General features: G+C 41.3%; 1 protein-coding gene across 4 annotated transcripts in view; it reads left to right on the plus strand.

The window, feature by feature from the left end:
- Positions 1-23,016, plus strand: part of LOC125289825 (SCO-spondin-like) — a 58,888-nt gene that overhangs the window by 16,301 nt on the left and 19,571 nt on the right. For all 4 annotated transcript variants that reach the window (XM_048236875.1, XM_048236876.1, XM_048236877.1 and 1 more), the window contains 5 exons: positions 16,696-17,035; positions 17,278-17,422; positions 18,314-18,516; positions 18,682-18,798; positions 19,500-19,600. In XM_048236875.1, coding sequence (XP_048092832.1) covers positions 16,696-17,035; positions 17,278-17,422; positions 18,314-18,516; positions 18,682-18,798; positions 19,500-19,600 — 906 coding nt within the window. The remainder of the gene's footprint in view (positions 1-16,695; positions 17,036-17,277; positions 17,423-18,313; positions 18,517-18,681; positions 18,799-19,499; positions 19,601-23,016) is intronic.

Raw genomic sequence — 23,016 nt, forward strand, 5'->3', positions numbered from 1 at the left:
GCAAAATCCACAGAATCATTTTATGCAAGCAAACTGCAAACAGGGAGTCTTTATTGTTGATGTCAGACATGATCATCATCCAAACATCATGCATCTTGACCCACATTGTGCCCTGATTCAGTGCTGCCAAAACTCCGCTTACCCTCTCTGTCTCTGGTCCTGCGCTGTGCTGTGTGAGAGGGGGAGTGGAGAAACCCAACGTGTGCTGCTTTTACCGATATATTTAAAGGATAATTCCGGTATTTAGCACTTTGAGTCCCTTTTCTGGTTTGTTTTGGATGAACTAGAGTGGTGGACACCGAAAATTTTGACGATGAGTCCTGTCTCGACTTTTCTGACTCGTTTTGAATCGACTTTGACTACTTCAGAGTGGCTGCCTATTAGGGTTGGGCACCAAAACACGGTTCTAATATGGCACCGCCAGGCCCGGATCTAGGCTGCTCAGATTGGGGGGGGCAAATAGAAATTTGGAGTGGGCACAATGAATCCCCCCCCCCCCCCGCTCAGTTTCACCTACAAATGTCTTACTTTTCACCTTAAAACCCGTATCTAATAGCAAACATGACATATTACATAGAACTGTTAATCATAGACCTGATTTTAATATTTACAGATATCTAGGCTATATTTAAAATTTATTTTCTATGTGGCCTGTTATGAAATCACGTATTGAACAATTAAAGCACAGTTCAGCTTTAACCCTCTAACCACCCATGTCGCAATATTGCGACAAGCGTCATTACTGAATAAAACAGACGATAGACGCGAGTACAGTGTAAAATCTCATTTGTACTCTTGACCACTAGTTGGCAGACACCCAGAGCTTCGATTCAAGCTCAACCTTTTTTTTCAAAGTTTTCAGGAAGCTTGCGAAAACACGCGAGAAACACACGAAGAAGACGTGCATTTCCTCCATAACGCGGAAGCGATGCGGGCCTTAGTTTTGCACAAATTGAAGCAGAAATACACCGAATGTTGAAAAAAAAAATTCACGTGTGATGAAGTCTTGGGTCTTTTATTCACCTATTCTGATTCTGAAGGAGAATATCTGCCTTTTGGAGAATATGATCGATCGTCTATTGACTGATAGCCACGGAGCGTCTGTGAATGGAGGTGCGTCTTTTTCGACAGGGTCCACTAAGCATACCATGCTTATTTCGACCCTCTGCCCAACATAGCTGGAGGTGCCAGTGACAGTAGTGATGATAGTGTCCGTAATGGACGTGGTATAGACAGCAGGGGTTGTAAAAAATAGGGCTCTGAAGAACTTCAAAGTCACCTGCGATATGGAACTGATTTGACCAGGCTACTTTATTGTATAGTAGCATAGGGTTTGCGATTATAGTAATAGTTTACTATTGTTGGTTTACATGTGACTGTTTTCCTGTTCATTTATTATGTCGGTGAAATCACAAAAAAAGAAAGTAAAACTGCTCAAATATGTTCAACATCTAATATTTACTGAAATGTGCATAATTCACGGTGGTTGCCATCCAGTGACGTCATAATATGCAAATTAGATGAGTAAATTTACCCCCTTCATAAACTTCTGGTCATACTCAATGATTTTCACATTTACAGTAGGACTTTATCTCTGACCACTTGCAAGCCATGGCCTTTTTGAAATTTTGATGTAAAAATCCAATTTATATTTTTAAACCCTGGCGGTAGCCTGGGTGTTCCCATGCTGCCTTGCGCGCGATTTGATTCACGCTGCTAAGGCAGCCTGGAGACCATGGAGCAAATTTTCGCCTGAGATAGGGAACCAATCACAGAACAGGGGGGAAAGCAAGACGATGATGAGCTATGCACAGACGCATTTGATAGACATCCGTGGCACCCAATAAACGGATCTGGGCATTTTTTTCAAATACGAGAAAATGAACTTTTGGTTCCCAGACCACGTCTCATTGAGAAGTGGTGGCGCTAGCCAGGCTACCCTGGCGGCTAAAGGGTTAAGAAACTCAAATAGTATACATGCATGCATAGCATTTTGTCATCATTAAGGCTACTTTGACAAACTCTTCTATGTAGCCTGTTATGAAATCATGTATTGGACAATTTGAACACACTGTGAAACCTGAAGCCCAAAGTTGGAGACATGCATTTAGACATTGCTGCAAATGTAAAACCGGATTACTCTGGAATGGCTAACTGTACAGTAGGGCTGCACGATTATGGCCAAAATGATAATCACGATTATTTTTATCAATATTGAGATCACAATTATTTATCACGATTATTAATTAATTTTAGTGAGAAAAATATTTTTTCCCTAAACATATTGGACTTGCTATCTGGCTCACCCAAATTCTTCCCCTCACATTTACTCCCCTAAATTACTGCAAATATAGATTTGACTGCGACTTCCAAACTTCCAAACAACTTCCAAACAAATGTTTTGTGCGTGCTACTTTGTTAATATTTGCTCCCCATTAGCCACTTAAGCTCTGCTTCTTGTTCATGAGTTTACTGTAATCGTTTAGTCCAGGGGTGTCCAAACTTTTTGACTGAAGGGCCACATTGGGTTTTGAAAATTGGCCAGCGGGCCACACACAAATAATAATAATAATAATAATAATAATAATTATTATGTTTTGTATTATTTAAATGACAAAATAATTTTGTTGTAGAAAAATAATTTATTAAGAAATACTGTTAATTTGATGCTGTTTAATTCATTTATAAATGGTGCACTGTCACTTTAAGACTCTTTGCCAGCTCCACTCAAATAGCCTATGGCTAGTGCTGTGCCTATGGCTGTGCCCTCTCACAGTTTAAAATTGGTCAGTAGTGGGAACTACTGTTGCCATCGCCCTCTCTCCCACGGTCAAATGCATCCCCAATTAAATGGACTAGCATAACGTAGTTAGATCTGCTGCAATGGAGATACTATGTATCTCTATGTGACAAGCTGTTTTGACATTGACATTGTAAACGTTCTCTAAGAAGAGTGTAAAGCAGTTTGTAGTAGCCTAAAGTTAACCACAACGTCGTCTATCGCTGGAAAAAAATAGCGAGCGGCCTATGATAAACTAATAAATGCTCGGCGGGCCGGATTAAAGTGCATGGCTGGCCGCAGTTTGGACACCCCTGGTTTAGTCATTCGTTGATATGTAAAACACTGACGTGTAGGCTACATTTTCATAATTGTTCACTCGTTTTGAGTAGGCTGTGTCTTGAAACGCATATGCATTGTAGGTTGCACATGAAGCTTATAAAATAGGCCTACATGAATAAAATTCACGGATCCCATCGTTAGCTCAACTCTTATTACAGTAGGCTATAGGCTATCGGAGGAAGCAAACAAGGACTAAAAGTTAACGTGATAAAAAAAGGCATGTGTGGTTTACGTCATGTGATGTGTTTCACGGTATGAGTTGAGAGCCCTGCTTTGCTTATATTTTTGGTTAACTTAACTTGCCTGAAATCAGAAATATTTTCGAACAATGGATGATCCGCTTCGAGGGACAAGCTCTTGGCCTTCTGCTGTGCCACACATTTGATTTTTGATCGTCGTTTATTGTATAGTCTAACTAGCCTACTAATAGTTAACATAATGTCACTAGTCCACAGTGCATCAGGCTGAACAGTGCAGGGAACAGCTGTCATTGGTAGGCTGCATGCAGGCACATGGTCAGACAGGTTTAAGGAGCGCTTGATTTGTTTTGTAGCGGAGCGTTCTATGGGTTGCCAGGTCGGTTCTATGGGTAGAGCACGCATTTGAAATATCGCTCGATCACGCAAATTTGATCGTGGGAAGCCAAAATCGTGATCGTGATTAAAATTCGATTAATTGTGCAGCCCTACTGTACAGGGGAATGCTTTACACCTTTTTATTCGGTAAGGTCTGCTGTTTCTTCTAATATATGGTTTGTCATGTGTTCGGGAAAAAATCGTGTAGTATTTCACCGAGATGAATGGGTAGGGAGATGGGCGCAGAATGTAACATGATAAATTAAAGTTACTTTTCTCGCGAACCGTTTACCACAACTTGCGGCCAACATCGTTTAAAAGCTGAGAAAAAGCTCTTTCGTGTGATGTGATACATGTAATATCTTTGTGAAGAGTAGGCTATCGGAGTATATCTGAGTATAGGTTATTTCAGCCTATACTCCGATAGCCTACTCCGTGCGCTGTCACATTCTCCACTGCGTAGAAGACATAGGCTAAATTAATTTGCGTTGTGAATGCTAAGCTTAATCAAGCCATAGGCTAAATAAAAATCGCTAGTCGGATGCAAAGCAGAATATAGAAAGAAATGGGCACCAAGGCCACAGTGACCTGTGAACCTCCGATTTTCAAAGGGACATCAGCAAGGGGCAACGACGTGGCCACCGTAAAATTCCCACCCTGCTTATAACACAGTTAAGCAATGACCAATGTTAACAAACTAACTGGCTAGATCACCTTAGAAAGCTAACATGCACATTAGCTAAAAACAAACCTTATTCAAACGAGAATAATACAAAAAAGGTCTTTATTTAAACCAGCAACAAGAATCTATATTACATCTAGTAGCCTATAACCTTTATGGAAATATAGCTAAGCCCTCTCTACTGAAGTATGAAACAGCAAGTGATGCACTCAGTGTGGAATGGTAGGGGAACGCGTCGCTGCTGCTCCGGTAGTTTATTTATCCTATCCAACCAGCATATCAGCACCCTCGAAATTCAGACGGGACGAATTAGAAAAGTGTGATTGGCAGATTCAATAGCTGTCAATTAAAATTGACCAATTAGGTGGGGCAGAAGAAATATTTGGAGGGCATTGCCCCTCCCAGCCCTATTCTAGATCCGGCCATGGCCGATGCAAACGGTAGTAACTGCATTGAATAACAACGTGGATTTCGGTGCTTAAATAGCATTTTTGTTATTATTGTTTTTATAGGCATCACTGCATGTCATGCGCCATCTCTAATGTCTTGCTCTGATAGCAACACATCCAGATACAGTTACCCAACATAAACACTGGATGTATAAACCAGAGGGGTGCAGTGGACAGTGTTTGACAGCTTGCGTGAGCTCAAGTAGCTTACTTTAAAGCGATATCACGAGCTCCTGTCAAAATCCAGCAGTGGGCCTAACTACACACAAGCAAAAGGCTATAAAACAACATCAACAGTAGCTAGGGTTGACACCTGTGTCTGACAAAAATCCTGGACATTTTGACCATCCAATCGACCTTTTTGTTTGTGGGTTAACGGCTTTCGCTTTTTTATCTAAACCAAGATAAAACCGTCATTCTAAGCAACAATTGTATAGCTAAAATTAGTAAGAATGACAATTTCTAGTTATTTGTTTAGTTAATTGCTTTATTTAATAGCAGACCTTTATTATTTTGTTATATTTTCAACAGTATTTAGTTGTGGACACCGGGGGCAGTATTGAGAAAAAAGGGGGGGCAGTATTGAGAAAAAAGGGGGAATACATAATTAAGTTCTGCTTTTTTGCTTATGTGGAATAAACTTTCCTTTCTCTGTCTCTCCTTGTCCCACACACTCTCCGTCTCCACCTTACCATTTCTAATGAACCTCCACGGTGCGTGCCCCCACCACCACCACCCATGTTATGCTATGTCATTTTTGTAGAGCCAATAAGGCTGTGTATACGTTTATGGACGTAGGCACACTTCAATTAAACTGAAATACACATTTTGCGCATCATGTACAAAAATCCGGGACATTCAGTGTCTAGGATTTTTATTTTTATTTTCCTGGACAGACCATGAAAATCCTGGACAATCAGGAAAATCCTGGACAGGTGGCAACCCTAACAGTAGCCTATACGTTACACAATATCCTTGCTAATGCGCTAACTGGCATTTATTTGAAATGTTATCAGCAAAGTTGTAAGGTGAAAACTTTATTTCAAGGTGTGTTCTAAACAACATAATAACATGATATTAATCTTTCATGTGCATGAGGTCCATATAGCATCACAATGAATATGAAGATCATGTTAAAAGTTAGCTGGCAAACACATAAATATGTAGGTTACATACCTGATGTCACTGAGCTGTCAAAGAGACTATGAAACCATCTCCGTACATTATTGCTAAACTCAGCTGACTGGTGTTAGCGCATAGCCATAGTTGCTGTTAAAATGCCTACATAGCGTTGGGAATCTAAACACTTCAACACCGACATGTAGCCTAACATGTTCAAAACTAGACTGCATTTCCGGCGGGAACTGCGAAAGTGTGCTTGCCCTGGTCCGGTCAGCAACGTGAGCAGACAGTGGCATAGCTATGCTGAACCTGGCTTGATCCAAGCATTCTAACAGTGCCTTTCAGTGTTGTAGCAGTGGCAATATCTCAAAAGCTCTAGGAGAGGGCTATTCAACTATTGACATGGGGTGAATGCGGTTTGTTGGATTTTACCTGTAGCCTGTCTTCAAATTTAGCTTCTATGAGTAAGATCAAATCAATAAAATAGAACGACAGCAGTGATTGGCTGCAAAAATAAATATGTCACATGTCTTGCGCCTCTCAAACTGGGCTATCAGGTAACCTACAGAAGAATTGAAATTATGAAATATGACCAAAGCATTACAATGCTGCTTGTTTGTCAGGATACTTTTTCACTGATTTATTTAAAAAAAAATATGAGCTATGAGTGTGAATGTTATATATTCCATCCCCTAATTATGTTTTACTGGTTTATTTGACAAATAATCCATATGGATTTGCTCTATAAAGACCTTATGTCTGTTTGGGATTATTTTGAGAGCCTGGGGTTGTTTTGAGAGCCTATTGATGTAGCTTATCTCAGATGTATGTCAGAATAAAGGAATACTTCATATTACTCTAAACCACCGTCTGTAAATCAACTGTATACTACTGTCTACATTGCACTATATTTCTTGACCTGTATATTTCATCACCTTTCTATACTTTGCTTGGTTTGCTTGGTTGCTATGGCCAAAGGCCAGTTCTATCTCTGCCGTTGTCAAGCGGGTATATCGTAGAATTCTGATTAACCTTATCTGATTTGAAACTTCTCTATTTTACTTAGCCCACTTCCATACAGTGCGTCCCATTAAGAAGTGGCCACTTCATTCGTGCTTACCGTGATTCACACAGCAGCATCATTAAATTAATCTGTCACCATATGCCTATGCCTATGTTTGCAAAGAAAACATTTTCATTTGATTCACATGAAACGTTACATTTAATGTACATGTTGACAATAAGTAGGCTAGTTTTGGTTGTTGGTGGTGTTATTGCATCCCTTAGTTATGCCTACAATGCAAGTTCCCTCGTGATTGGAAGCTCCTGTACACAATAGTAGACACATTTCAAAACATCGCGTTAGGAGTTAGAAGTACTCGCCACTTCTTTTAAGCTGTCACAGACTTAGGTGCTACTTTTAGGGCTAAAGTGCTAAATAGCAGTCCTAAAAGTTATAAGTGACTTAAGTTACGAGTAAGCATCTCATTTCAAATGACCATGGCATTACGCTAAAAACAACATAAATCCCAATTAGCAACATACATATACATGTATACAACATCCCTATATCGATAGCTAGCCACACAAGAAATTAATAATACTAAATCTCTGCTTAGCATGCTTCTCCGCTTAGCATCTCTTCTTTAGCATGCTAATAACAGAAGGCACATTTATGTTGACCACTACAACATGACTCATTATGTCTGTAACTCTATAAACACTTACTTTCATAACCGCGATAGCGGGTACAAAATATGACCGCCGCTCAGTCCTGTACATCCATTCCGAAAAAATAAATCACACTTCAATTTGTCTCCATATTTTACTCCATCCCCACTCTTGAAACTTTTTGTGTATGCTTGTTTGGCATGCCTGAGTGTGTGTAAGTGCGGCTGCACAGAGAGTAGCCTACTGGTGCTGAAAAGGTGAATAGATTGTAGAATAGCCAAAGAAGATGTAGCATTGTTATAAAACCTTTAACATCTCTAAACAATCACAAGTAGGGCAGTTCATCACAGTTCATCCATTGCAACTGGATTGATGAAAGGTCACTTACACCTGTAGGCTACATTGTATTTGGGAAAAGCAAAAGGTATCAGCATAATGTTATTTATTTATTTATTTATTTATTTATAAACAAAAACATCTGTCAGTTCCATGCTGCTTTCAACAGCTATCAAAAAACAAAGGTCATTTTTGGATGGATGGATTTTGTGAATGTTTCTTCTTCTACATAAGATTTTAGTCATTTTAGTTCATGTAATACTTTATTGTCAATGCACAAATTAAGTAACAGTAGTCTTTTATTGTTAATGCACAAATTAAGTAACAGTAGTCTGAAACGAAATGCTGTTTTACATCTAGTGGTGCAAATAACTGACATGTCCAAATGGGCCTTGATGAAATGCGCCGCTAGACTGTTCATACACATTTTAACGGGCCAAAGTTGAAGAGCTGTTGTTATTGTTCAGCAAAAATATAGGCTGATTCATGTTCCCTTGCATTGTGTAACTGAGGTCCATGGCTAGTCTGGCTTTTCACCAGACCAACCTCAATCTTTTAAGAAATCAAAAATAAATAGCGGGCAGATCAGGCTGGGTTCACCAAGCCTAGTCCATAGGCACCGATATTGTTAACGCCTGGCTATTCTAAATGCAAAAAAAATGCATCAGGGAGTTATGACAAAACTGTAACTAACACACTAGATCCTAATAGAAAGCTGTTAGCTTCCCTAAGCTACAGGTAGGTTTATAAGGTAGGCCTATTTACAACATAAATTGTCAATAGGCTATGCTGGCTTACACAAATAAAATCTCCTTTGAAACCAATGGCTTACGCCTTTACAATATCAAGCGGACTTAAACTGCCATATCGCGGGCTTAAAAGTTGTAATAAAATTCATCTTTTTTCCATGAGTCAAGGAAAGCCGAATGAAGTAGCCACTTCTAAATGGGACCCACTACACAGTAGCTTAAGGTGTGTTGCTAAAGCAGCCATAATGAAATGAAGGTGTCATTGTTTGATATTTCACACACGTGTTTTTTTTAATTTCACAGACTACAACTACCAAGCTGGAATCAAAGCACATCGATTCCCCTCTCACACCCTGCACGACTTAAAAAAAAAAATAAACAGGCGCCTCAGTCTCACGATGTATAGGCAAAACTGTATCAGACCGGTGTAACGTTGGTAAATCTTCCATTGCACAGAATGATTTTTGTAGCACATGCAACAAATGACAGTCGAAAAGATACAATTACAGTGCTGCTATCAATTTGTTTGGTATAACCGCATTTATAGTTTTCTACAAATGCAATCAATCAAATTGGCCTCCATCACTCAACCAACGCTTAACGGTAACATTACCTAGGTCCTTATTGATATTATAAGATTAACGTATCTGCAGTAAAACCAAGCATGTCCCGATAAACATCCTCAGATTTATTTCGGGCTTCAAGAAGAAATGGGAATTACATTTCATGTGAACATCATCCTATCCTTATTAGACGTTCTCTGCGGTAAACTATAGTCCTTGTAGGAAGGCCCATTGTTATTCCAACCCACGCTTAACTTCCAACAAAATTACGCCTCACTGCAACGATGCGCCATCTAGTGGACAAACGACTACTTATCGCCAATACTGGAAATGCAGCCATGATGATGATGATGAATATATATTTTGGCTTTTTTTTTAATCCTACTGAATTTGTAATTATGTATCGGGCCGCTCTAATACCGATAGTATGTGGGTGCCTGTGTGTGTGTGCATGTGTATATGTGTGCACCGCCATCTACAGGCCAATGAGTGTACAGTCACTAAATGTACACATAATCTATTTTTTTTTTAAGACCCCCAGGGATGAAATTCTATTTAAACTTGGCATACCCCCAGAGAATGCCAGGTCAATCATAAAAATAAAATTTGGTGCAGTTCTGAACATCTTAACTGAAGATAGGGCGATTAAAGCAGAATAATATTGCATTTTAATTTTTTTACCGGGGTGCAAATCACAAATGAGTGATTATGGGCCAGATTGATGTGGGCCCTTGAGACCAACATACCATAAAAGATTCTTCATCCTCGGTGCCACGGTTCAGGTAGTTATTTAGGAAAAACTGCTTTTTTTTGGGTTCGGGGCCCAGCATGGGGGAGTGGACCCCGGGACTAAAACGAAATTTTTCCATAAAAGTCTAGTGGGGCTACATACCCACCAAATTTCATGTGTCCCGGTGGTTCGGTGTCCCGGGTATCGTTGACCAAAAATTCAGGAAGTAGATGACGGGGGAAAAAAAACAAAAACTTTGAAAATCTCTATATGACCGCTTCGCTAGCGGCGGTCATAATAAACAAGAAATAACATTTCCAATAATTTCCCATGAAAAATTACATAATATTTGCACCTTCCTTACTTGTGAAGTTCACACTGTATTTCAAGTACACTAGTGAAATGTAATACAACGTTGCCACCTAGCGTTCAGATGTAGGCTATTTAACATTAACGTGACATTGCTTGCTTATTCTTTCGTCAACTCCATGCTTTTAGGAAAACAATCTTTTTATCATAGTTCCCTCTTCAATGAGCGATTACCAGCTCGTTTTTGTAACAGAGATAGCTGTTTATTGTCTCTAGGTTTACAGAAACACCTATTCATATTAATACGTAGCCTATGGAGTGCTGACCACTATTCATTACGGCCCAGAATGCCTTGCATGTCTTTACAACAAAACAACACAGTAAAACCTAAATGCCCGTAAACATATACATTTGCATACTTGTAACATTTTTAATAATACTCTCCCATCATGATATTTAACAATAATGAAAAATTAAATTTGAATACCGTCAATGTGAAAATTACGTCAGCAATAAATAGCTCATGTTATCCTTGCCATTTCAGTTCGTAAGTCCATACTATCCCATGGCTGAGCAAGGATTTCATGATTGGGCAAGGTTGCCTGGAAACATTGTAGCTGCCCAGAGACATTGTGCATACTTGGAAAGCATTGTGATAAATGTACAACTGTAAATGTGGAAGGTGATAGTTACCAAATACGGGTGGGTGGTTTGCCAAATGCTGAAAACTTTTGGAATGTTTTCTCTTTTTTTTAGCTTATGCACCCTCACATTGGAGTCCCGAGTTCAAATACAAAATTTGGTATATGTGACTGTTCCTGAGATATGGACGACTTCCTGTTTCGGAGCTTCGCCGCCGATTTCGTTTGGCTGTGACGGGCAAACGCTTTCGAAAATCAAAAATCCTCCTGGTAACTTTTGTGAGGCTTGGTCCAAGGATAATGTACGTCAAGTTTCGTGGTGTTCTGACCAAATTTGTGACCTGTGAAAATTTAGTTTCGCTTTCTGTTCAATCCAATATGGCGGACGAACAACACACCCACCTGATGTCATCTTCGCGAGCAACTTACACCGGTACTGACCGGACGTTTTAAAGTTGGAACGGTGTCTCTGTCTCAAAGGGCCTAGGCGCTAGGGCTGACAAAAAATTAGGGAGACGGGAAAAATAATAATAATAAAACTTAAGAAGAACAATAAGTGTGCTTTGCACACTTAATAAATATAGCTGCAAGCAGCAATGCGGGGGCCGAGCGGGACGATATAGCAGGAATGGCGTTGCCATGGCATGAGCAAGCACTCACAGTTTGATGGCAATTGGATTAAGAACGGCTGAGAAATAAGCTCATTTACTTTGTTACAGCGCCCCTAGAGGCCAAATTACACCAATGTCCTTGTGCGTTCTTACAATCAGCTCCCATGTCTGTCTACCAAGTTTGGACTTCATACACCGAAGTGTTGCTGAGATGTGAGCTCACTTTCTTTATTGCAACACCCCTAGAGGCAAAATGAGACCACTTTCCTTGCATGTCCTCACAATCAGCTAATATGTCCATCTATCAAGTTTGGACTTCATACAATGAAGCGTTGCTGAGATATGAGCCCACTTCCTGTATTACAGCACCCCCTAGAGGCCAAATGATGCCAATTTCCTAGTGCATCTCCACAATCAGGTACCAAGTCTCTATACCACGTTTGGACTTCGTCCATCAAAGCGTTGCTGAGATACAAGCTCACTTCCTGTATTGCAGCGCCCCTATAGAAGCCAAATGATGCCAATTTCCTATTGAGTCATCACAGTCAGATATCAAGTCCCTGTACCAAGTTTGGACTTCATACATCAAAGCGTTGCTGAGATACGAGTTCACTTCCTGTATTGCAGCACCCCCTATAGAGGCCAAATGATGCCAATTTCCTAGTGCGTCCTCACAATCAGATTCCAAGTCCCTGTACAAAGTTTGGACTTCACACATTAAAGCGTAGCCGAGATGTTAGCCCACTTCCTGTTAGGCGGCATCATAGCCATGTGTGATTGGCTGTCACGGGCAAATAAACTTGAAATTAAAAAAATTGACAAGTATCGTTTGTGCGGCTCGATCAGAAGATCATCTCCGCCAAGTTCTTTGAAAATCGGATGAAATTTGTAACCGCTGAAACTTTTCATAGAGTTTGTATTAAATACAATATGGCGAAGATCCAATATGGCGGAAAGTGACGGGATAGGGGTAGATGAACTCGGGATGGTCCAAGGATTCAGACGCTACCTCAATTGTGAAAATCAATATGTTCAATATTGGTCCAATATGACGGAAAGTGACGTAATAGGGGTTATTGAACTTAGGTCGGTCCAGGGATTCCAACGGTGCCTGATATGTGAAAATCGGACGCACCGTTCAATGGTCACATGCGTGAATGCAATCCAGGTTCGACCCATTGGTGGCACTAGAGTGTTGGGCATAGAGTTCTGGAAATTGGTGAGAGTGATCATGGGACAGTGCTTAATCAGTGTGCCAAATTTCATAACTTTAGACCCAGCTGTTCAATATACGGCCAGATTTTGACCTGTTGGTGGCGCTAGATGGCTGGGTTTAGAGGTCCGTAAATGAGTGTGAGTGGTCAGTGGAATGTCCCGAAACTTTCTGCCAAAAAATCTGCACTTTTTAGCCAGGCGTTCTATGGGCTGCCATAGACTCCAATGGCGGAAGTGTAATAATAATAGGAAAAGCTAGTAACTCAATGGGTGCCTTCGCAGCTTCGCTGCTTGGCTCACAATAATAGGAAAAGCTAGTAACTCAATGGGTGCCTTCGCAGCTTCGCTGCTTGGCCCCCAAATATAGCTGCAAGCAGCAATGCGGGGGCCAAGCAGTGCGCTATAGCAGGAATGGCGTTGCCATGGCATGAGCAAGTTTGATGGCAATTGGATAAAGAACGGCTGAGAAATAAGCTCATTTACTTTGTTACAGCGCCCCTAGAGGCCAAATTACACCAATGTCCTTGTGCGTTCTTACAATCAGCTCCCATGTCCGTCTACCAAGTTTGGACTTCATACACCAAAGTTTTGCTGAGATGTGAGCTCACTTTCTTTATTGCAACACCCCTAGAGGCCAAATGAGACCACTTTCCTTGCATGTCCTCACAATCAGCTAATATGTCCATGTATCAAGTTTGGACTTCATACAACGAAGCGTTGCTGAGATATGAGCTCACTTCCTGTATTACAGTGCCTCCTATAGAGGCCAAATGATGCCAATTTCCTACTGTGTCCTCACAATCAGATACCAAGTCCCTGTACCAAGTTTGAACTTCATACATCAAAGCGTTGCTGAGATACAAGCTCACTTCCTGTATTGAAGCGCCCCCTGTAGAGGCCAAATGACGCCAATTTCCTAGTGCATCCCCACAATCAGGTACCAAGTCCCTATACTAAGTTTGGACTTCATACATTAAAGCATAGCCGAGATGTTAGCCCACTTCCTGTTAGGCGGCATCGTCACCATGTGTGATTGGCTGTCATGGGCAAACAAACTTGAAAATAAAAAATCTGACAAGTATCATTTGTGCGGCTCGGTCTGAAGATCATCTCTGCCAATTTCTGTGAAAATCGGATGAAACTCGGGATGGTCCAAGGATTCAGACGCTACCTCAATTGACCGATCCCAAGCCCCTCCTCCCATTGTCAGTCCCATAGTTACTGTTGCTAAGTCGGACAAGTTTGCAGGAAAGTGTGCGAGAACCTATTTTTTACAGTCTATGGCGAGAACGCGTGTTCAACATGGGGACGCAGCACCCCCATTTAGCCGAGTGCAACAGTGTATGCTGGATTTCTGGGGGTCAAGTAATCTTGATATATTCAAAAAACAGAGGCCAGAAAGGCCTTCAGTATGCAGATGGACACATTCACAATGTCTGCTGTTATCAACGAGGTGGAACACCACAAATTGAGGACAAACAAACCGTGTCGTGGATCTTAATGGGATGCATGTTAACTGGGGATAAACAATTAGCACGTTATCACGAGCAGGTAGTTTACCTTATTTGCTGCAGATGTGACTGATTCAATAAACAGGTCTGTGCAAAAATATGGTGTTGACGCGGTCCATAACAAAATCTAACCATATTTCGAGGATTAATAGAAGACGGGACCAAGTGCTGCAGATCCAAGTTCCCACGCAACTTGGGAGAGTGACTAGCCAAGCAGCTCATGTTGGGGAGGTGGAGAGATAGCTTCTCTTCGGTAGGCCGATAGCCTACTTATTATTTTGAATGGCTGCTTTAGAAGGAAGAGTTCAAATAAACATGATACAAGTGTATTGAAAAATAAACCACTCCGAGTTCAAACCCATGCCTATCACGTTTGACATATCTGCAGTTTGCAGACGTGATTTGTCTTGCACTAGACTTGCCCGCTTATGCTATAATTAATTTAAACGTGGGCAATGTAGTAGCCTTTGTCTAGGATATCGGTCAGGATATCGGATGTCACTTCTACAAGTATCCCAGGCTTATCTTTGAACCTTTTTGAGCTCTTTAGTTATTTAGTTACTTAAGCTACTTTAAAAGAAGCATTATAGCATTCGTGATAACTGGCGTATTGTCATACCGAATGGCCACTAGAAATTTCAAAATTGACCGAGGTTGACCGAGGTCCTCCGAAGTCCTCATTGTGACATAGAAAAAGGGGGCGGGGCTTGGGATCGGTCAATTATGAAAATCAGACAAAAGAGTCAAGGATCACGCGCATGAACGCATGTCCAGCATTGAACTGGTGGTGGCGCTAGAGCGTTCAATGTATATGCATAAAAATTGCTGTGAGTGATTGGGACATTGTCCTGACTAATGGTATCAAGTTTTGTTATGTTAACTCAAAGCGTCACGGAGATGTTAGTCCACTTCCTGTTTGGCGGCTTCGTCGCCGTATTTGATTGGCTGTTACGGGCAAACAAATTTGAAATTGAAAAATCTGGCAAGTATCGTTTTTGCGGCTCGGGCAGAAGATCATCTCCGTCAAGTTCTGTGAAAATCGGATGAAATTTCTGACCGCTGAAATTTTTCGTAGAGTTTGGACTAAATCCAATATGGCGGAAAGTGACGTAATAGGGGTCATTGAACTTAGGTCGGTCCAGGGATTCCAACGGTGCCTGATATGTGAAAATCGGACACACCGCTCAATGGTCACATGCGTGAATGCAATCCAGGTTCGACCCATTAGTGGCGCTAGAGTGTTGGGCATAGAGTTCTGGAAATTGGTGAGAGTGATCATGGGACAGTGCTGAATCAGTGTGCCAAATTTCATAACTTTAGACCCAGCGGTTCAATTTCCGGACAGATTTTGACCTGTTGGTGGCGCTAGATGGCTGGGTTTAGAGGTCCGTAAATGAGTGTGAGTGGACAGTGGAGTGTCCCGAAACTTTCTGCCAAAAATCTGCACTTTTTAGCCAGGCGTTCTATGGGCTGCCATAGACTCCAATGGCGGAAGTGTAATAATAATAGGAAAAGCTAGTAACTCAATGGGTGCCTTTGCAGCTTCGCTGCTTGGCCCTCAATAAAACTTAAGAAGAACAATAAGTGTGCTGCTTTGCAAGCACACTTAATTATTACGTGTTATGGGTTAAGACATGAAACTTCTTGAAGCATTTGGGAATACACTGAATTAACTGGAAAGTAGAGTCCCTGTTAGATTAGCTTGCTTGCAAATGCCGTTGTCCATGACCTGGAAGTTCTATGGCAAGCGGTTTTAACATACCTTACCTTGATATTACTGCGCCACCGGAAACGGGTGTAGTCTTTCTGCGAGACCTTCTTTTACTGTATATGCTTCAGGCTCAAATATTGAGCAGAAGTATATACGCAGTATATTTACCAATATATTTTGCATTTGTTATCCAAACAACGGCAAAGTTGGCATTACACTTACTTGTGTCTGTAGCAAGATACTTGCCACGTTTGAAATCAATCGGATGAACGGTTCGAGAGACATGCGAATAACAGACAAGTTCTCTCCCCCGATTCTGAATGCTAGCCTATAAAAACTACTCTTGAACAAAACTCTGGCTATGCCTAATCCGCTACAAATATGGTCAATATGTTTGTTTTGAATTGTAGCGGTATTGGTTGTACTATGAAGACGTGAGTTCAGGGTGGATTTGAGCATGGCTTACACTCGTGGTGTGAGCGGTATCGGAGCGAAAATGGAGCGGGACAGAGCGGCCGCTCCTGCCTCTGAATAAAAAAGCGCTCCCCGCTCCAACAAAATTCCATCCGCTCCGCTCCTCGCTCGCGCTCCACTCCGCTCACTAGTTTTGGTGTGTGTGTGTGCGTACGCGTGTGTGTGTGTGTGTGGAGAGAGAGACATAGCGGAAATAATCTGAAGTCTCATCATCTGTCCAAACAGCTCCCCTCAGCAGGAGTGGTGATCAGCAAGCCAGCAGTACAACCCACATCTGGTTCACAGTCTCAGATACACACCGACAGATACCTGGGCCCAGAGGATTGTCTCAAACAGCAATACACACAACTGTCGTGTGCAAAGGTCTCCTGTCCACTGGGGCATCGCTGCTCAGAGGGTACTGCAATGTGCACATGTGATCCTAAGCCAGATGAGTGCTATGCTAAGGAGAAAGTGTGCACCCGTGATGGGAAGGAGTCCAAGAACCGATGTCACGCCGTGGCAGAGACCTGCAAGGACAACAATACAATTCCTGTCTTCTCTCACCTAGGAACCAATTGCCGTTGTGAGACCTGCACAGACACACACACATACAGTACACGTACACAAACAAGAATTTTACAAAGTTTTCCACTAACTGTAATGCTGCCACACACAAACCCATATACTGGTACACAGATACATGGACACACAGACTCAGACATAAAGACGCACACACACACACACGTTTACACAGACACACAGATGCAAACATACATGAACGCCAACACACTTTGGATGTTTATGTTTGTGTGTTTTTGTGTGTAGCTAACAATGTCTTCAAAGAATCCTTAAAGACTGAGAAGGAGGTGATTGAGGTGCAGCTGCCTAAAGATTCAACAAAAGCACTGGTGTGTCATGAGGGATGGAATATCGCTGCTGCCCATGTTACGTGTCGTGGAATGTTCCGCACGTATGTTTCTCGCCGCCATCCAATCAAATGACACTATAGCCTACCTCATGACATATTTGCTTCCTGTGTTGCTTACTATCTTAAACTACCACAATCCATTTGCAGCTGATGACAGAGCTTGAAAGGTTTGATGTCAGGCAGTCAGTTGTGGAGTGTCTTTACCACCTGCTTTCATTTCTCAGGTTTTAAAGGGTCTAGTTTTTTACGTTCAAAACATTTGAAACAGAATGTAAAGAAATAACTGTTTTGATGTAATGTAAAGAATGATTATACTGTGTGTTGCTCAGATATCCACTAAAGGCAGCAGTGCCGCTGCTAGCCATGTCGGTGCCCTGAACCAGATAACCTTGCAAACTCCTATAGCCTCGTCTTAATTGCCTTCATGATTTCCTTTTAAACATTTCTTATGTTAAAAAGAAGATACTCAATGACAAGCCTCTCTCCTGCGCACGTAAGATGCGTTCCCAATGAAATGGAGTAAGTCCAGTTAGACCTGCGACATGGTGGAGATAGAGAGGACCCAAAAAGCATCATCCCTGCATGGAACATGGCATTGGTGCATTCTGACATTGTCAATGTTCTGGAGGAAGAGTGAAACACAGTTTGGGGTAAAGCTACTAAATGGCTAAATGTTGGTGCCCCCTCTGTCCTTTGGTGCCCTACGCACAGTGTGTGATACGTGGTGGGAGCGGTGGCACTGAGGACAACTCAAATCCTATAGAATTCTACATACAGTAGCCCCTTTACATTTAAATGACATTGGTATGACTTTATTGGCTTTATTGATATGATAAATTATTGTCTATATTACCAAAGCAATAAGATTCATTAAACGGAATAAAGTATCCTCTTATTTCTCTCTCTCTCTCTCTCTCTCTTTCTCTACCTCAGGTTGGCAAAGACTGCAGCCAATATGAAGTACTCTGATGTTCCAAGAAAGAACATCATTCTGCCAGATGTGTGTGTTCCTGTCTTCTGTAAAGGACATGAGTACTCTCTGGCTGAGTGTCACATTGGCAGTCCAGTCAAACTTAATGATAAAAGTCACATTGCAGTGGCCAACTGTTACAGTAACAGTAGTAATCTACATCCAGGTCAGAATACAAATGTGCACATACACATACACACACACACACACACACACACACACACCCTCTCTCTCTCCTTATGTCTCCCTCTCTTAATGGAGAATGGCACTTTCATTAGGGACAAAAACAACTCAAAGACAAACTCAAATCTGTTCACTGTTGATGTTTCAGGTAATAAATGTGACATCGGTAAGTTCCAGTGTGCAAATGGAAAGTGTGTGCTGCATGACAAAACATGTGATGGAATCAACAACTGTGGAGACGGCAGCGATGAGATGTGCTGCAAAGGTGTGTATGTGTGTGTGTGTGTGTGTGTGTGTGTGTGTGTATATATATATATATATATATATACCCAGCTCAGAAGATGATGACTACACACCAAAGTGGTGCGGGAGTTCTGACTACAGAATGACTCCTAGAACATTGTGTCAACTTCCCTTAAATAGGCTAAGCAGTTTGTTATTGGTTACATTGATAGAGATCACATGGTGAGTTGTTGAACAGACTGAGACCATTGTTGTAGTGAGACCATTAGAGTGAGTCAATCGAGACATGACAATGTATTTGATTACATTTCCTGTCCATAGTTAGCTTGTCCTTTGGACATGTGACAAGCATGTGACAGTAGGCCCACAATTTAGGCCCACTGTGCTTCCATGAAGCAGAGCAGTTGATCAGAAGACAACATATGATTGAAAGGATTATAATCAGCCTGGGAATTAGGATCCTTATAGTGTGCAGCCCTTCTAAAGAGTAAGGCAAAACAACAGTACTTCCTTAAATGCACTGTCAGTAAGAGTAGTATTTTAGAACTATGTTGCAAATAAATGTATTTCTTACCATTCAAATTTAACATACATGAACATAGCTGTACCTGACTGAATACTGTAATACACTTACAATAGACTTACAATTATGTACTGTAATATAACATGAGTGTGTGTATGTGTATGTGTGTGTGTGTGTGTGTGTGTGTTTACTACCCCCAGAATGTCGTAATGATAAGGCTTTCCACTGCAAGTCCAATGTGTGTATCTCTCAGCACGCTCATAATGACGGAGTCCTGGACTGTCTGGATGGAGATGATGAGGTTATGACTTCCACACCACCATTAAGCATTTCTGTTTAACACTCAACTTGACCCCCATTATCTGATCAATATAATGTAACTATGACATTAATCATTAATTAATAGTTGACCATTTTCATTAAATGTTATTACAGCTCTCTTAATATTGGATGCCATAGCAACATTGTATACATATTGATACTGCTGTCAGACAATGTATAATAAAATATAGTAATCTTACACCTACTTATCTGACAATTTGATTAGCAGAGAAAATCACACCTAATAACATTATTTCTATCAAAAAGAAAATATGTAACATGGAATCAAATCACCAAAACCCAATAGAAGCTTGAATGCTATTCGCCTTATTCAGCCAGCGGCCATTATAACGAGGCTACATGGCAGGGATGGAAATTAGCCACCCGCCCCCAAATGCGGGTAGTTTTGTGCGCTGGCGGGGAATTTGGTGAATTTACCAGCCACTGTGGCGGGTAGATAAATAGAGCTAGCATAGGCTACCACAAATAGTCAGATCCGATCTAATTTTCATAGTTATTGACGGTTAAAAATAAGAAAGTGTCTGTAGGGATCATGTAACGTTACCAGCCGTAAATCGCGCTGATTTGAAGTTCTACAACAACTGAGCCGCCACCTGCAGCATAGCCTATAGTCACTGGTGCAGTGCTTCACTTTTTGCCATTACTATTAAGAAACTGTCGCTATGCTTTCATGTGCCACTGCTAGCTTATTTCAGGATGACTGCATAAACAAATCTAGTGAGATCTGTGGATCTGCGTTGTATCTAAACAGACTAATATAAATAGACGAATTTATCTTTTGAAGTGGCCCGTAGCTATTTTAAAGATGACATGCTACTATTTAGACCTATGAGGCAAACAGGCGGACATCTCCACACCCATTCGTTGTGGTGGAATATCACACAAACTTTTCATTCAAGAAATTACAAACATATCAGAATAAACAGCAGAATTTACCGAACACAAAGGTGTAAAACATTCCGTTATGCAATCAGCCGTTCCAGAGTAATCCGGTTTTGAAATTGAAGCAAATGTCTACAAGGTCTAACTTTGGACTGTTGTAATACACAATACGGCCAAATACAAAATAAATGTTAACAATATCGCAAAGATAACTGTAAATATTAAAACCAGAGTTTTTCCTATGTAGTTGCACAAAATGCTAAGCATTAAGTTTCCTAAAGCTGAGCTGTGCATTTATTGTTCAGTGCATGATTTCATAACAGGCCAAACAGAAAATAAATACTAAATGTTAAATATAGCCTTGATACCTGTAAATATTTAAATCAGATGATGTACAGTATAGTTAGATCAAGTTGGAGAGTCGATTATAGGATGCTCCAGAACTCACACAAACGGAGTCTTAAAGGAGCCACACCACTTTTATGACATGACAATATGGCATATTATTGTGGTTCTGTTGACTTATAGTTATAGTGTTTTGTTGCTACTGTGCTTGTAGGTTTAGGGCAAAATTCAGCACATTTCAGTCGTATCGCAATAATGCCGATAACCGTGATCATTTTAAGTAGCCTACTATAATTCTATCATCACATTTTCATGCCATTTCTCTAGTGGCTGGTAAAAAAGTTAAGTGGCTGGTAGATTTTGGAATCCACCAGCCACAGTGGCAGGTGGAAAAATATTTAATTTCCATCCCTGCTACATGGTAAGCTACACTTGCCATTACACTTCAGTCTAGCAGATGATGGTAAAGCACTCCGTTTGCAAACTGCCAACATAAAAGCTCACAGAAAAAGAAGAAGGGTGCGCTGGCCTGCCAGAGTCAAAGTCAAGGATTCGTGCTTGGTAGAACGAGTCCTGCTGAGTCAAATCCTTCAAAGACGAGGCAAGGCTTTTCTTAGCATTCGGAAAACACACAATAGAACAGACTAGCTAGTGTGCAGGAAGCTGCAGGTGCATTATTAAAAATCATGTGCGCACAGGATTGTGGGTGTTCCAAGCACACAGAGGATACACGCATGCATCCTCGAAAATTCTCAGAAAATCTCAGAACGAAGGACTCTACTTGATAGAACTTTACAGCAACCTTGACATTGGAACAGTGCTTGGCGAGATTTGATGACGTAACGTCCTTGAAAAAGCGGCTTTGAAGGACCCATCCTTGACTTTGAGAAACAGTCAAATTAACTTTCTTCTTCTCCTTCTTCTTCTTCTTCAATGAGTTTTGTTTGGCAGTTTGCAAACGGAGTGCATTACCACCATCTGCTGGACTGAGGTGTAATGGCAAGTGTACCCTGTAGCCTTGTTCTGGCCGCCAGGTGAATAAGGCGAATTAGTGCCTTAATCACCAAGCTTTCAAAAGCGTTGACAATGTCCAGACTCAGCAAGCACAACCTGGCAATAGAATGTGGTAGGCGATAACAGACCTGGGCACCTTGAGAGGCCAGGCTGAGCCCTCACTGCAACCAAAGTGCAGTTGTAACAGAGCTGCATTTCTTCACTGAGTGCAGTCATTATTCAGACCTCAGTTGTCAATTTATGACAAAAGCCAGCAATATTTGCCCAGAGATAACAGAAGAACTGACTCTTTGAAATTAAAACATTCTCTCTCAGTACTGAATCCACATATGAAAACACACCGACAAACTTGCTGACGTGTGTTTGTGTGTGTGTGTGTGTGTTTAGGACTGGCTGGGTGTTACGCCTGTCTCACAACACAACACAAACGAGGCTGACAACAGATTCCAATTCTAAATCAATTCTTTAAAGTAGAATAAAGGAAATGTCTAGGGGGTGGAAATGAAGTGTGTGGATGTGTGTCGGTCGTGTATAAGTGAGTAGATGTGCTATGCAGTGCGGTGTGTCAAAAAGATGTCTAGGAACGACAGGAGAGAGAGAGAGAGAGAGAGAGAGAGAGTGATAGAAGGGATAGTGATGACTTATATGGCTACACCGGCGCCAGGTGAGGACAATCTCCCTTGATTCGTCTCCCCACTGCAGGCCGGCAACCACGGAAAACAGCAGGCGGCCTGTAGGGGGACACTGGACAACTGATAGCCTACATGTATTTGTGTATGTGTGTGTGTGTATGTATTTATGTAGAGAGATGTTCCTAAAACCATAACCTGCTATAGCTCAGAAGTGTCTCTTTTGTTTGCATGTATGTGTGTCTGTGTGTGTGAGAAGCCGTTTTCAGACATAACATCCGTCTAAATCGATACACTAAAACTCATTCCAATGCATTTGCCAGTGACCAATCCCTGTAAGGCCCTAAGATAACACTATACCAATATAGTGTGTGCGTGTGGTGTGTGTGTGCGTGTGTGTGTGTGTGTGTGTGTGTGGATTTGTGAATCCATGTGTCACTGCTGCTGCACAATGACCAATAAAACAATGAAGTACACATACATTAAAGTGAGTCCTCACTACATG

Source organism: Alosa alosa, chromosome 24 (genome assembly GCF_017589495.1).
Source record: "Alosa alosa isolate M-15738 ecotype Scorff River chromosome 24, AALO_Geno_1.1, whole genome shotgun sequence".
NCBI lineage: Eukaryota > Metazoa > Chordata > Actinopteri > Clupeiformes > Clupeidae > Alosa > Alosa alosa.